We start from the raw sequence: 14,077 nt of genomic DNA, 5'->3' as shown, positions 1-14,077 counted from the left end.
CCACACTGTCAGAGGGTCAGTACTGAGGGAGCGCCGCACTGTCAGAGGGTCAGTGCTGAGGGAGCGCCGCGCTGTCAGAGGGTCAGTGTTGAGGGAGTGCCACACTGTGGGACGGTCAATGATGAGGCAGTGCCACACTGTCAGAGGGTCAGTGCTGAGGGAGTGCCACACTGTGGGAGGGTCAGTACTGAGGGAGTGCCGCACTGTCAGAGGGTCAGTGCTGAGGCAGTGCCACACTGTTGGACGGTCAGTGCTGAGGGAGTGCCGCACTGTCGGAGGGTCAGTGCTGAGAGAGTGCCACACTCTCAGAGGGTCAATGCTGAGGCAGTGCCACACTGTGGGAGGGTCAGTGCTGAGGGAGTGCCACACTGTCGGAGGGTCAGTGCTGAGGGAGTGCCATACTGTCAGTGGGCCAGTACTGAGGGAGTGCCACACTGTCGGAGGGTCAGTACTGAGGGAGCGCCGCACTGTCAGAGGGTCAGTGCTGAGGGAGTGCCACACTGTCAGAGGGTCAGTACTGAGGGAGTGCCACACTGTCAGAGGGTCAGTGCTGAGGGAGTGCCGCACTGTCGGAGGGTCAGTGCTGAGGGAGTGCCATACTGTCAGTGGGCCAGTACTGAGGGAGTGCCACACTGTCGGAGGGTCAGTACTGAGGGAGCGCCGCACTGTCAGAGGGTCAGTGCTGAGGGAGTGCCACACTGTCAGAGGGTCAGTGCTGAGGGAGCGCCACACTGTCAGAGTGTCAGTACTGAGGGTGAGGCTGAGGATGCTCTGTACCATTGACGACACTGTCTTGTGATGATATGAGTAACTATGGTGCGGTATATTGTCCTGTCGTGTACCAGATCCTACATCAATCTTTGATGAAAATCTGAGGAGCTCTTCCCAATATCCCATCCAATATTTATCCCTGTAGCTTCATGCTAAGACAGGCTACCAGATTATTATTTGTGGCCTGCTGTTGTGCGGCATTATTGTCACTCAAGGAGTGGCCCAGGAGTGTGTAAAGCAGCTATGATCGTGGAAGATGCTTCCAGATTGGAGGCATCTGCCATCTTTCATGGCCTGTGTCCCACACTTACATCTCTCCTCTTTTTCCGGTAGCTCTTCCGAATCAGCAGCCCCCTGGTATAGGCCTGGATAGTGGTCAGAGCGGCCAGCCGTTTGAAGTTGTTCTGGCGCACCAGGTAGCCCCGGCACTGTGCCTGGAACATGATGATCTTCCTGCGAGTCTCGTTGTATTCCTTCCCCATCTTACGGGCGTGGTACAGGGCCTGTAGCCTTTGGAGACCGAGCCTCAGCTGGGAAGGAAATCACCATCATCAACATAAAACCAAACTGCCGAGCTTCCCAGCAAACAGGAAAACCATTCAGCGCATTGCAAACCTGCCAACTCTCTTCTGGAACAGTCCTATACTCATTCCAATGCACACCCCCTCTCAATATCCCTGTATCCATCTTAAACTAATCCCATTGCCCCACACTCTCCCTGTAGCCCTTTATAAATCCCAAACTAATCCCATTGCCCCACACTCTCCCTATAGCCCTTTATAAATCCCAAACTAATCCCATTGCCCCACACTCTCCCTATAGCCCTTTATAAATCCCAAACTAATCCCATTGCCCCACACTCTCCCTACAGCCCTTTATAAATCCCAAACTAATCCCATTGTCCCACACTCTCCCTATAGCCATTTATAAATCCCAAACTAATCCCATTGTCCCACACTCTCCCTGTAGCCCTTTATAAATCCCAAACTAATCCCATTGCCCCACACTCTCCCTACAGCCCTTTATAAATCCCAAACTAATCCCATTGCCCCACACTCTCCCTGTAGCCCTTTATAAATCCCAAACTAATCCCATTGCCCCACACTCTCCCTGTAGCCCTTTATAAATCCCAAACTAATCGCATTGCCCCACACTCTCCCTGTAGCCCTTTATAAATCCCAAACCAACGTCACAGCCCCACACTCTCCCTGTAGCCCTTTATAAATCCCAAACTAATCCCATTGCCCCACACTCTCCCTGTAGCCCTTTATAAATCCCAAACCAACGTCACAGCCCCACACTCTCCCTGTAGCCCTTTATAAATCCCAAACTAATCCCATTGCCCCACAATCTTCCTGTAGCCCATTATAAATCCCAAACTAATCCCATTGCCCCACACACTCCTTATAGCCCTTTACAAATCCCAAACTAATCCCATTGCCCCACACACTCCTTATAGCCCTTTACAAATCCCAAACTAATCCCATTGCCCCACACTCTCCTTATAGCCCTTTACAAATCCCAAACTAATCCCATTGCCCCACACTCTCCTTATAGCCCTTTACAAATCCCAAACTAATCCCATTGCCCCACACTCTCCTTATAGCCCTTTACAAATCCCAAACTAATCCCATTGCCCCACAATCTTCCTGTAGCCCATTATAAATCCCAAACTAATCCCATTGCCCCACACACTCCTTATAGCCCTTTACAAATCCCAAACTAATCCCATTGCCCCACACACTCCTTATAGCCCTTTATAAATCCCAAACTAATCCCATTGCCCCACACTCTCCTTATAGCCCTGTATAAATCCCAAATCAACGTCACAGCCTGATAGGAAAACTACTCTCACTGTCAACACTTTCCACAGAAGTCAAAATAGACGGTAGCCTGCATTTATATAACATAGTACAGTAATATTGGAAGGGTGCAGGACTGTGATATGGGGAGAAATTTGCTCAAATGCTCAAAGCTCTTGTTCAGTAATAAGCAGTTACCAAGCTTCAACCCTCCCATTTTCTCCTCATAGTCCTTTATTAATCCAACAATAATCCTGCCGTCCCATTTGTTTCAAAAACAAAAGCAGAAATTGCTGGAAAAACGTAGGAGGTCCGGCAGCATCTGTGGAGACAAATCAGAGTCAACAGTTCAGGTCCAGTGGCCCTTCCTCAGCGAATCAGGAGGATTGTCATTGTGAACGAGAAGCCACAGGTTTAAATACTTTGCTAACCGAAGCAAAAGCAATTGGAAAAGAATCATTTTCACACATCGATCATTTTGCACCTGCAAGGAGCTGCCGGAGAGATTTAACCTGGGATTTCCAGGGCAAACTGAAAGTTATCTGAGTAAATTCGGGAAGTAATTGGGCAAAATCTCAGCAGACAGGAAATGATGTGGTTCTGCTCTCAGGAAGAACAGAGGAGCTGAATATTATTTTAACAGACAAGAACTGTGGAACAGAGGGATTTCTCAGAATTCCTGTAGTGTGGATGCAGGCCACTTGGCCCACATTAACCCTCCAAAGAGCATCCCACTCAGGCCCATCCCTCTATCCTATCCCTGTAACCCTGCATTTCCCAGGGCTAACCCACCTAGCCTACACATCCCTGGACACACTATGGGTAATTTAGCATGGCCAATCCATCTATGGGCTGTGGGAGGAAGCTGGAGCACCCCAGGGACACCTGCACAGACTCAGGGAGAACACACACAGTCACCCAAAGCTGGGATTGAACACAGGTCCCTGGCACCTTGAGGCGGTAGTGCTAACCGCTGAGCCACTAACGTGAATCAGAATGGATCACAAAAAGATAGCATACAAGCTCAGCGGGTAATAAGGAAGGCAAATGTAATATTGGCCTTTATTTCAGAGGAGATGGAGTGTAAAAATAGGAGGTCTTTGAGAAAACTACTCATCTGGAATGCTGCGAACAGTTTTGGAGCCCTAATCTGAGGCCATAAAGGATTCTTAGCAGAGATTGCAGGAAATTTGATAGGGTAGACGTGGAAGGGTTGTTCACCCTTGTGGGAGAGACTAGGATCAGGCAGCATTATCTCAGAATAGGGAATTGCACATTTACGACAGAGATGAGGAGGAATTTATTTCCTCAGGACATAATGAATCTGTGGAATAATTTACCACGGAGGGCTATAGAGTTTGGATCATTAAGTATGTAAAAGGCTAAGATAGACCGATCTTTAATAAGGAAGGGAATCGGGGCTTAAGGGGAAAAGGCTGGAAAATGGAGCTTAGGAGTATCACATCAACCACGATGTTATTGAACAGCAGAGTAGTGCCATTGGGCTGACTGGCCCCCTGTTGTTCCTATGGTCTTATCTGGAAGGTAAGAGTGTGTGGGGTCATCAGGAGAACACAGCACAATGGGACAGCTTTGAGGTAACAGAGCTTTGCCTCCTTCCTCGCGAGGAGAGGAAGTGCTCTAGTTAGTCCAGGCAACATCCCACCATCCCAGAAACAATACAGTCCAGATGGAGACCATTCAGCCCATCACTGGTTCTTAGATGAGCACCATGACTTTGTGCTGTTCTCCAATCTTTGCCCTATAGCCTTGATCATTATTTTTGTTCAAGCTGTCACCTAATGCCCTTTTGAATGCCTCAACTGAGTCTCTCTACTACACATCTTCAGAGAGTGCATCCCAGACTGAAACTGTGTTTTTTGAAGTTTTATTTTTTTCCCCTCACTTCTAATTTGTTTCTTTTGTGAATTACTTCAAAGCCTTGCCATCTGGTTCTCAGAGGCCGAGAGGCTGCTGCTGACCACATGTTCAGGAGGATAACATTACCTTTTGGTATCTCTTGCGACACTGGTATCCTCTCCACTCATTCTGGATTGTGCGAGCCGCAGACTTCAGTCTCAAAAAGGTCTTTCTGTCAGAGCAATGAAAGAATGAAAATTGTCAAAGTAAAACCATTCCAAATCGCCAACTCTTCTCTCCACATCTAATCTTACTCTTTGTGCCTTGGCGTTGCCAATACACTTCACCTAACCACTGAGACATGCCATGTAAGGCAGTGGTCTGAAGGAGCTACTACAGAGCAGCACGGTGGCTCAGCAGTTCCAGGTTCAATTCCACCCTTGGGCGACTGTCTGTGTGGAGTTTGCAGGAGTCTCCCCGTGTCTGTGTGGGTTTCCTCCGGGTGCTCCAGTTTCCTCCCACTGTCCAAAGATGTGCAGGCTAGGTGGATCGGCCATGCTAAATTGCCCGTAGTGTTCAGGGGTCTGTGGGTTATAGGGGGATGGGTCTGTGTGGACTTGTTGGGCCAAAAGGCCTGTTCCCACACTGTAGGGATTCTATGAATCCAGATGTAGAAGCAATGTAAATAAACAATTGAATCAGAGTAAAACACAAGGTTAAAACTTGACACCCCGCATTGCAGGTGGTTATAACATTTCTTAGGAAGCAGGAGAGCAGAATTCACTGTGTGAATTTATGCTGCAAATTTCTAACTTCAACATAATTTTGTAACTGCACAATAAGAAATTCATTGTCAAAAATGTGAGGTAAGTCAGAAATAGCCTTGCAATGATGAACTGTTTTCCCGTATGTTGGGTGGTTTATGAGTGTGAATTACTCTCAAATTGGATCCTCAAGTCAAAAGAGACCTTGAGGCATTGGCAGAGTAAATTTGATGATGAAATCAGTGGAAACTATTCGAGTTAAGTGAGGAATCTTCTACCTGTTGAAGCCAAGGAGGTGCTCACTCTGGCACAGAGAGACCTAGTGTAATAGATTCAAATGATATTGCTCATGACACTGATGTTAACATTAATGGATCAATGATGAAACTCTTCACTCAAAAACGCCAACAGTGAAGACAAAGGGGTGAAGTTAATGCCGCATCCTGTGGTTAGTTTGGGTGCAGATTGCCATCACAGTGTTCTTAAGAAGCCCATGCTAAGATGCCTTCCAGATAGGCATCTCGCTAAAGCTACCAGTAGATAACCAATAACAATCGCCTGCGATGCTGTAATGTGACCAGTCTCTCAGTAGATAAAAACAACTTGTTTACATCAGTACTTTTGGTTCATAGTTTAGTGGCAATCTTTGCTGACAGCATGTTTAGTATTTACCTGGTGTCCTGTATTGAATGATGTGGTGCCGCACACTACGTCCCCTCTCTGCTTGTTTTGTTCGCTCTCTCTCTCATCACAGAAGATTTAGGCAACTGAAGAAGCCATTCAGCCCATCAGATCTGCACTGGCCCATGCAACCTTACCTTCCTTCATTCGCTCTGTAATCAGCTGGACACAGCTCTTCGACTGGAAATCCAAGTAATCTTCAGGTCTGGTGAGGATTTCTGCCTCAGCATTCCTTTCAGATAGTGACTTCCACATCCCTAATGCCCTCTGAGTGAAACATGTTAATTCATCCTGCTCCCCCCCACCCCCAAGTTGCTTCAACTCTACCCTAGTCTTTCTACTAACTAAGCTTGTCCTCTCTGTTCTACTTTAGCCCCATTGACCCAATTTTACTCACTCATAATTTTATACACATCACCCGTGGGCTTACTCTGTCCCAGTGAAACTAAGCACAGCCTTTCCAGTCCTATCCTATGCCTCATGCCTGAAACCTGGGGCCATCGGGACCAAGAGTGTGCCTGGACCAAGGCTGGACTTTGCAGTGCTGTGCATTACCCATCACTAGATTGGAGGAAATGACCAACTTTCTGTTGTCACATAATGTTATCTAATGGGTGGCATGGGGGCTCAGCGGTTAGATCAGCTGCATCACATCAATAGGGACCTGGGTCTGGTTCTAGCCTCGTGGAACTGAAATCGCTATACCTGTACAACAGGTTATCCAAACAGCATCCACTATACATCAATTATGTTACAGCTAATTCACATTAACAAAACATAAGTTAAAGCAGAGCTACCTGTAGTTTCCAAGGATGTGCAGGCTAGGTGGGTTAGCCATGAGGAGTGCAGGGTTGAAGGGATAGAGTAGGGGGGAATGGGGGTGGGTCTGGGTGGGATGGTCTTCAGAGAGTTGGTGCACACTTGATGGGACAAATAGCCTCTTGCAGCACTGTAGGGATTCCATGAGTGCAGGGCCAAGAGCAGAATGCAGCATTGCCAGAGGTTCTGCTCAGCAAAGCATCACCCCATGCCCCTGTGGCTCAGGTACTGGGGTTCGGTGAAATTGTGCACTGGGAGATCCCAGTTTTGATGGGAAGGAGTTAATGGAATGAACTCCATTTCCAGGAAGGTTATTGACAACATTCACAAAATGAGCCTGCTGATGATTTAATTTGTTGCGAACAGAGCAGGGGACAGTGCTCCAGCATTCTGACTCTATCGAAGGTTCCCTGAGTTGGAAGGTCTTAATAGAGGGCAATCCCCTCTTAGTGACTCTAACCCAGCAGTGGGACAGGCAGCTTTGTGTCCAGTGGGTAAGGGACGGCTGGGGCAGATGTGGATGTTAATGAAGGACTCAAGTCTGGCACACAACACAGCTCTCTCTGACTCTGTCTTCTAGGGCATCCGAAAGAACGCTCTCTTCAATTCTGCACCCAATCTGTTTCAGGGGTGACACCCTCACCTCCCAACAGAAAAACGTCTAGTTTTCAGATACTTCCAGCTTTCAGGGGGCATGCTTTAGACAATATAGCTAAAATTCACCAGTTCTGGCAACTTCTTTGCATGTGGAGGTGGCAGTGTTGGACTGGGCTGGATGAGATCAGGGATCGCACAACACCAGGTTATAGTCTAACAGGTTTATTTGAAATCACAAGCTTTCAGAGCCTCATTCCTTCATCAGTTGACCTGCAATAGGAGTGAGGCTATGAAAGCTTGTGATTCCAAATAAACCTGTTAGACTAAGACCTGGTGTGGTGTGAGTTCTGACCGACGTCTTCGGAAATCTCCTTTGCACCCTTTCATATCTGTGGTGGCCAGAGCTGCATAGTAACATATAAACAAGGGATGAGAGGAGGCCACTCTGCCCTTTGAGCCTGCTTCCCCATTCAATAAAATTGCAGCAGATCTGATTTTAACCTCAGCTCTGCTTTCTTGCATTTCCCTGATAATCTTTCAGCTGCTTTGTCATCAAGAATCCACCTCCCCCTATTTTGAAATTAGTTAAAGATTATTCATTCACTGCGTTTTAAAGAAGGGAATCCCAAAGACTCACAACCCTCTGAGAGAAAACATGTTTCCTCATCTCTGTTTCAAATGGGTGCCTCCATATTCGTAAACTCTAACCCCAAGTTCCAGATTCTGCCACAAAAGGAAACATCTTTTCCACATCCGCTCAATCAAGTCCCCTCAGGATCTCAGTGACCAATACTGTACAGTACTCACCAATATTTGCAGGGCCAAATGGCCTGTTTCCAAACTGTAGGGATTCTATGATTCTATGATTGATTCAGCACCCTCTATAACTAAAGCATAACTTCCCTAATGTTACTTTCAACTTTCCCACTCAATAGAACACAATATTCGAATAGTTGAGGAGAGATAGTGGGAGCTGCAGATGCTGGAAAATCTGAGATAACACGGTGTAGAGCTGGACGAACACAGCAGGCCAAGCAGCATCAGAGGAGCAGGAAGGCTGACGTTTCGGGCCTAGACCCATCTTCAGAAATTTCTGAAGCTCATCCAGCTCTACACCTTGTTATTTGATTAGTTGCTCTGGCTGCAGACTAACTTTCTGTGATTCACTCACCGGAATACCAATCTCCAATGAGGTAGGTAAATGCTTGATTTATTAAGGAGACAGTAGATTATCTGGGGTGTGCAGGAATGCAGATCTGATGTCAAAATCAGATCAGTCATGATTTTATTGAATGGCAGAATGCAAGTGGAACTCAAAGCTGGGTTCCAACTCAAATTTTACACAGTTCCATTATAACCTGCTCACTGTGCCAAAACTCATGATCAACACAGGGGCACAATGCATTGTGCAGAATACAGTGAATTGTGTACAGAACAAAACAGCACAGGGCAAAGGTATTTCTGGGGGAGGAGTTGGGAGTGAGGCTGATGGAACCTACCTGTCTTTGAACCCACGCAAAACTTTCAGAATCAGCATGGCTTTCGCTGTCAAGACCCTGTCTCGCTCAAGCACCAGGATCAAGTGGTCATTCTCCTGCAAAGAAAGTAGAACATTGAAGGACTGCACAGGGCAGTAAGCTGGTCAGCACAGGGTGGGAGAGAGGAGCAAAGGTGCACGGAGGTCGCAGCAGGACTTTTGCAGACTCGTGGATTCTGTAAAGTGTGGGGCATCTCGCAATAAGGAAAAGAAATCTCATTGTGCCCCAGGGTCAATGGGGACCCTTTAACGGAAGCTGAATTCAGCACTGGAGGCAGGGATTTGTTTTATTCTGAGCGACCACAGGGGTGGACGAAATTTCAAGAGCTTTGTGCCAAATAGGATCAGCGTCTTTCAGATGCTCGTAGCATTTAACACCGCCTTGATTTTGCATGTGGTGTAAGTCTTTATACGTAAAGACTACATGAGATTAAGCCTCTTCCCCTGTGTGGAACACATCATGAGTTGGCAGGTGCCAGTTATGGGTTGAGCAGAGAGATGAGGGTTACACTATGTAATCCCCAATTTCAGTCCAGGGACTAGAGCCTACAGCATAGAGCCTGGTGCCTGGGGCCTGGAGTTTGAGGCTTGGAGCCTAATGCCAGACGCCAGATATCAGAGACCTGGAGAATGGGGCTTGAGGCCTGAGACCAGAGGCCCGGGGCCTAGGATTTGGGGCTCGGGGCCTGCGACCTGAGGCCTGGGATCTGGGGCCTTGGTTTGGGGCTCAGGGCCTGGGGCCTGGGGTTTGGGACTCAGGGCTTGAGACCTGAGGCCTGTGGCCTGGCTGAGCCAGTGGGCTCTGGTGCATTCTCTGATGAAATGACACCACACATCTGCTGGACCAGGCAAACGATTCTGGTCCCAATGTGACTTAGCAGTGGATTCTTTCCTGTGTCTTTTTATCATCTAATGTACTGGTATTGTAAAAGTTTCATGTCCATAAGAATAATCCACAACTTTAATTGGAAATATGTTCAGCACGTTGTAGGGAAGAAATGTCTCCAGCTCTCCCTCAGTGTACACAGTACCCCAGATGTTGTCCCTGTATAACTGAAGCATTACCTCCCTATTCTGACATTCAATTCCCCTCACAATAACTATCACATTCTACTGGCTTTCCCAATTACTTGTTGTAGCTGCAGACTAACCTTTGTGATTCATACACTAGGACACCCAGATCCCTCTGCATCTCACAGTTCCGCAACCTCTCCCCATGCGGACAGTATGCTTTTTTTAATGCCTTCTGCCAAAATGGACAGTTTTGAACTTTCACACATGATTCTACATCTGCCAGATCTTTGCCCACTCACTGAGCCTATCCATTTGTAGGGTCCTTACATCCTCTCGCTTTCCCTCCCCACCCCTCACAGGGAAGATAGGGACAATGGTGAATTGCAGGAACGGGGGTCAGAGACACAATGTGGGAGGGGGAAGAGGGTGGGCTTTGAGGGGGTGGGGACCTTTCTTTGTATGGTGATACTGCTCACTGCCATGGGACTCCCCACTTTATATTAAGGTAAACAGAATGGCCTGGTGGAGAATAGGATCTGTCCGCGATACACACAAATTCTTCAAAGTCATTAGTTTCTACACCACCTTGAGGAAGATCTTCGTCCTCCCAATCTTCCAGTCTCCATCGGTTCCGAGCATGGATTTGGCAATTTCTTTGCAACACAAGTGCGCAGCGTCCTGCAAACAGAGAGATGGCGGGGGGGAGTGCCATGATTCACAGAGGGCCAGGAACAACAGTGACACTCACACAGACAGGCTGGGAATGAATACCGAAAGGGATGCGGGTGCTGCGAACCAGGAACAAAAGGAGAAGTTGCTGGGTAAGCTCGGCAGGCCTGGCGGCATCTCGGAAGGAGAAAAAAAGATCAGATTTATCGTTTTAGGTCTGGTGGCCCAGCTCTGAGGAAAGGAACCCGAAACGCTAACCCTGGTTTCTTCTCTTTGCAGATATTGCCAGACCCGCTGAGCTTTTCCAGCTCGATCAGGAATGTGACGTCACAAGGTTTCCGCTGTGGGCATTGGCTTCATTGGGAATTATTTGTACTTCTGTAGCAATTCCAACCTCTAATTGTTGCTAATGGCTGGAAACTCCTTTGCGGCCTAACTGCCCAGGTGGCAGCGTGAATGTTAAAACAGAGAGAACTCTGGTCTGCTCAATCATCTCGGAGCAGACTCGAAAGACAGCACATTCTAAATTTGAGATAATAGGAACTGCAGATGCTGGAGAATCCGAGATAACAAGGTGTGGGGCTGGATGAACACAGCAGGCCAAGCAGCATCTTAGGGGCAGGAAGGCTGGTGTTTCAGGCCTCGGCCCTTCTTCAGAAAAACTGATGATACAATTTTCTGATGAAGGGTCTCGGCCCGAAACGTCAGCTTTCCTGGTCCTCTGCTTGGCCTGCTGTGTTCATCCAGCTCCACACCTTCTATATTTGCTCCAGTTCCTCCTGTTAAAATGCTGCCTCTGTGGAGGACGCCAGTTCTTAGGGAGGATCTCCACGATACTCTGCTCAGCCATACACTTCCCACAGGCTGGAAAGAGACAGCAAACGCTGCCTCAGGGTGAGAGTTACAGGCATAGTGGGAAAAGGAACATGCAGAAGATGAAGTGAAACTAACGAAAAAGAGGATATAGAACAGTGAGGCAGGTGAGACTAAACATTCAGAGCGACAGAGCGTAAGCCACAGACTGGCCTACGTAGGACATTGGAAACAAACAAGGTGAAAGAGGTCAGAGGCACATGCTTCTGCGGTACCGCCTCACTGCACGACAGGGAGAAACAGAGATCACAAAGTAGGTCGTGCAGAATGACTCTTGGCCCATTCGACGCCATTCTGTAACAATATCTAATCACATGTCACCTCATGACAGAACCGTTGACATTAAATGTTGTTACCGTCACTGAATCCCCCACTGTCAACATCCCTGGGTTACCATTGACCAGAAAATCCACTGAATTCACCACATTAACACAGCGGCTACAAGAGCATGTCAGAGGCTAGGCGTACTACGGTGAGTTACTTCCCTTCAGTCTCCCCTGACCACAAGGCACAAGCCACGAATGTCTAAAGACCATTGTTTTCTTAAATGTTTTGCTGTAGCTTTAATTATGGTTGGAAATGAGGAAAGAACGTTTAAAAAAAAGCCTGGATTTCTAAAGCATTACTGTATGTTTTTGAAAGCAAGTTGGGTCTAGGCCCGAAACGTCAGCTTATCTGATCCTCTGATGCTACTTGGCCTGCTGTGTTCATCCAGCTCTACACTGTGTTATCACCTTGTTAAATCTGTTTACATACATAGCTGCTGCTTCCAGCAGTGGTTGAAGTGTAGTTTGCAGATGAACTGGAATCGAGGAAGTCGGGGGGGTGGGGGTGGTGGTGGGGGAGTGTACAAATGGCACTTCGGCCAACAACAAGTTGTAACTGGCCTGTGGACTAGTGACCAGCTATCAACAATAAAGGCCCTCTGCTTGCCAACATTTATGATATCATGGTTCTCAGATACATGATCACATTAGGACTGTGAACAACATAGCGAGTAATTATCTTAACTCCACAGTAGAGTCATGCAGCACAGAAACAGGCCCTTCGGTCCAACCAATCCATGCCAACTGTAATCCCAAACTAAGCTATTCCCACCTGCCTGCGCTTGGCCCATGTCCCTCCAAAAATTTCTTATTCCAGACTTTATCTAAATGTCTTTTAAGTGATGTAACTATGCCCACATCCACCACATTCTCTGGCACTTCCTCCTCATCCCACACACAAACAACTCTCTATGTAAAAATATTGTCCCTCCTCCTCTCACCTTAAATATATGCCCCCCTAGCCTTGAAATCCCCCAACCTAGGGAAAGCATACCTGCCAGTCACCCTGCCTGTCCCTCTCATGATTATATAAACCTCTATAAACTCACCCTGCCACCTCATATGGTCCCAGTGATAAAACTCGCGGCCTATTCAGCCTCTCCCCATAAATCAAACTCTCCTTTTCCCGGTGACATCCTGGTAAACCTATTCTGTACCTGCTCCGGCATAATTATACCCTTCCTGTAGTAGGGAGACCAGAACTGGACACAGTGCTCCAGAAGAGGCCTCACCAACGTCCTGTACAACTTCAGCATGACTTCATAATTCCTGTACTCAAAGGTCTGAGCATTGAAGGCAAGCATGCTAAACACCTTATTAACCACGCAAAATACAAGGAATTGTGAACCCGAACCCCTCGGTCTCTCTGTTCTATAGTTCTCTACAACAACAGCCTCTTTAATTCTGAAGAAAATCAACTTACCTTTCCTTCAGCAGTTGCTGTAAGCTGTGGCTTTAATTACAGCTCATCTGCTTTATCCTCAACCACAATGTCTTCACCTTCAACAGCCATTTCTTCATCCAGACATGTGGAGCAGCCCTGGGAACCGAAATTACACCCCAAGCATCCCAACATTTCCATGGACAGATTTGAACAAGGCTTCTTTGCTGCACTGAACCTCCGAGCAATGCTCTACACCGGATACATCGATGACATTTTCTCCCTTTGGAGTCATGGCGAGGAATCACTAAAAAAAACTACACAACGCTGTCGACAAGTTTCACCCCCCACCATCAACTTGTATGGATTACTCTGCAGTCTCAGCCTCAGTCCTGGACACATGACTCTCCATCAGGGATGGACGCCTCAGCACCTCACTCTACTGCAAGCCCATGGGTAACCTCACGATGCTGCACTTCTCCAGCTTCTTCCCTAAACGTATTAAAACAGCCACCCTACGCACAAGCCCTACCCATACACGGAATCTTTTGGGAAGACGAGGAACAAGACAGACACCTGAAGGTGTTGAAGGACGCCCTCATAGGAACAAGATACAATGTTCAACTCAACAATCGCCAGCTCCTACGTGCCACAACGAAAAACTGTAATGACCTCCTCAAGGGACAGACACGGTAAATGTTCTCCACGGCAGACTCGGGGAACATAACAACACAGACTCTCCGAGCAGAGGCCGATAACCAAGTTCGGTATCCATGAGGACGGCCTCAACCAGGTCTTGGGTTCATGAGGCACTACAGGTGACCCCACCCACACTATACACACACACACACACACACACACACACACACACACACACACACACACACACACACACACTCACTCTCTTGCACACACACACACAAACTGTCTCTCTCACACACTCTCATTCTCTCTCCCACACACATACACTCACATCTCTCCCT

At 47.5% G+C, this 14,077-nt stretch overlaps 1 protein-coding gene across 1 annotated transcript in view; it reads right to left on the bottom strand.

Annotated features, from left to right (window-relative positions):
• LOC125457702 (unconventional myosin-VIIa-like) overlaps positions 1-14,077 on the bottom strand; it is a 177,968-nt gene that overhangs the window by 84,508 nt on the left and 79,383 nt on the right. The window contains exons 17-20 of the mRNA XM_059650965.1: positions 10,431-10,523; positions 8,794-8,888; positions 4,581-4,665; positions 1,083-1,301 (exon numbers count right to left, since the gene is read on the bottom strand). Coding sequence (XP_059506948.1) covers positions 1,083-1,301; positions 4,581-4,665; positions 8,794-8,888; positions 10,431-10,523 — 492 coding nt within the window. The remainder of the gene's footprint in view (positions 1-1,082; positions 1,302-4,580; positions 4,666-8,793; positions 8,889-10,430; positions 10,524-14,077) is intronic.

Source organism: Stegostoma tigrinum, chromosome 14, assembly GCF_030684315.1.
Source record: "Stegostoma tigrinum isolate sSteTig4 chromosome 14, sSteTig4.hap1, whole genome shotgun sequence".
NCBI lineage: Eukaryota > Metazoa > Chordata > Chondrichthyes > Orectolobiformes > Stegostomatidae > Stegostoma > Stegostoma tigrinum.
This window is presented reverse-complemented; position numbering and strand designations above follow the sequence as displayed.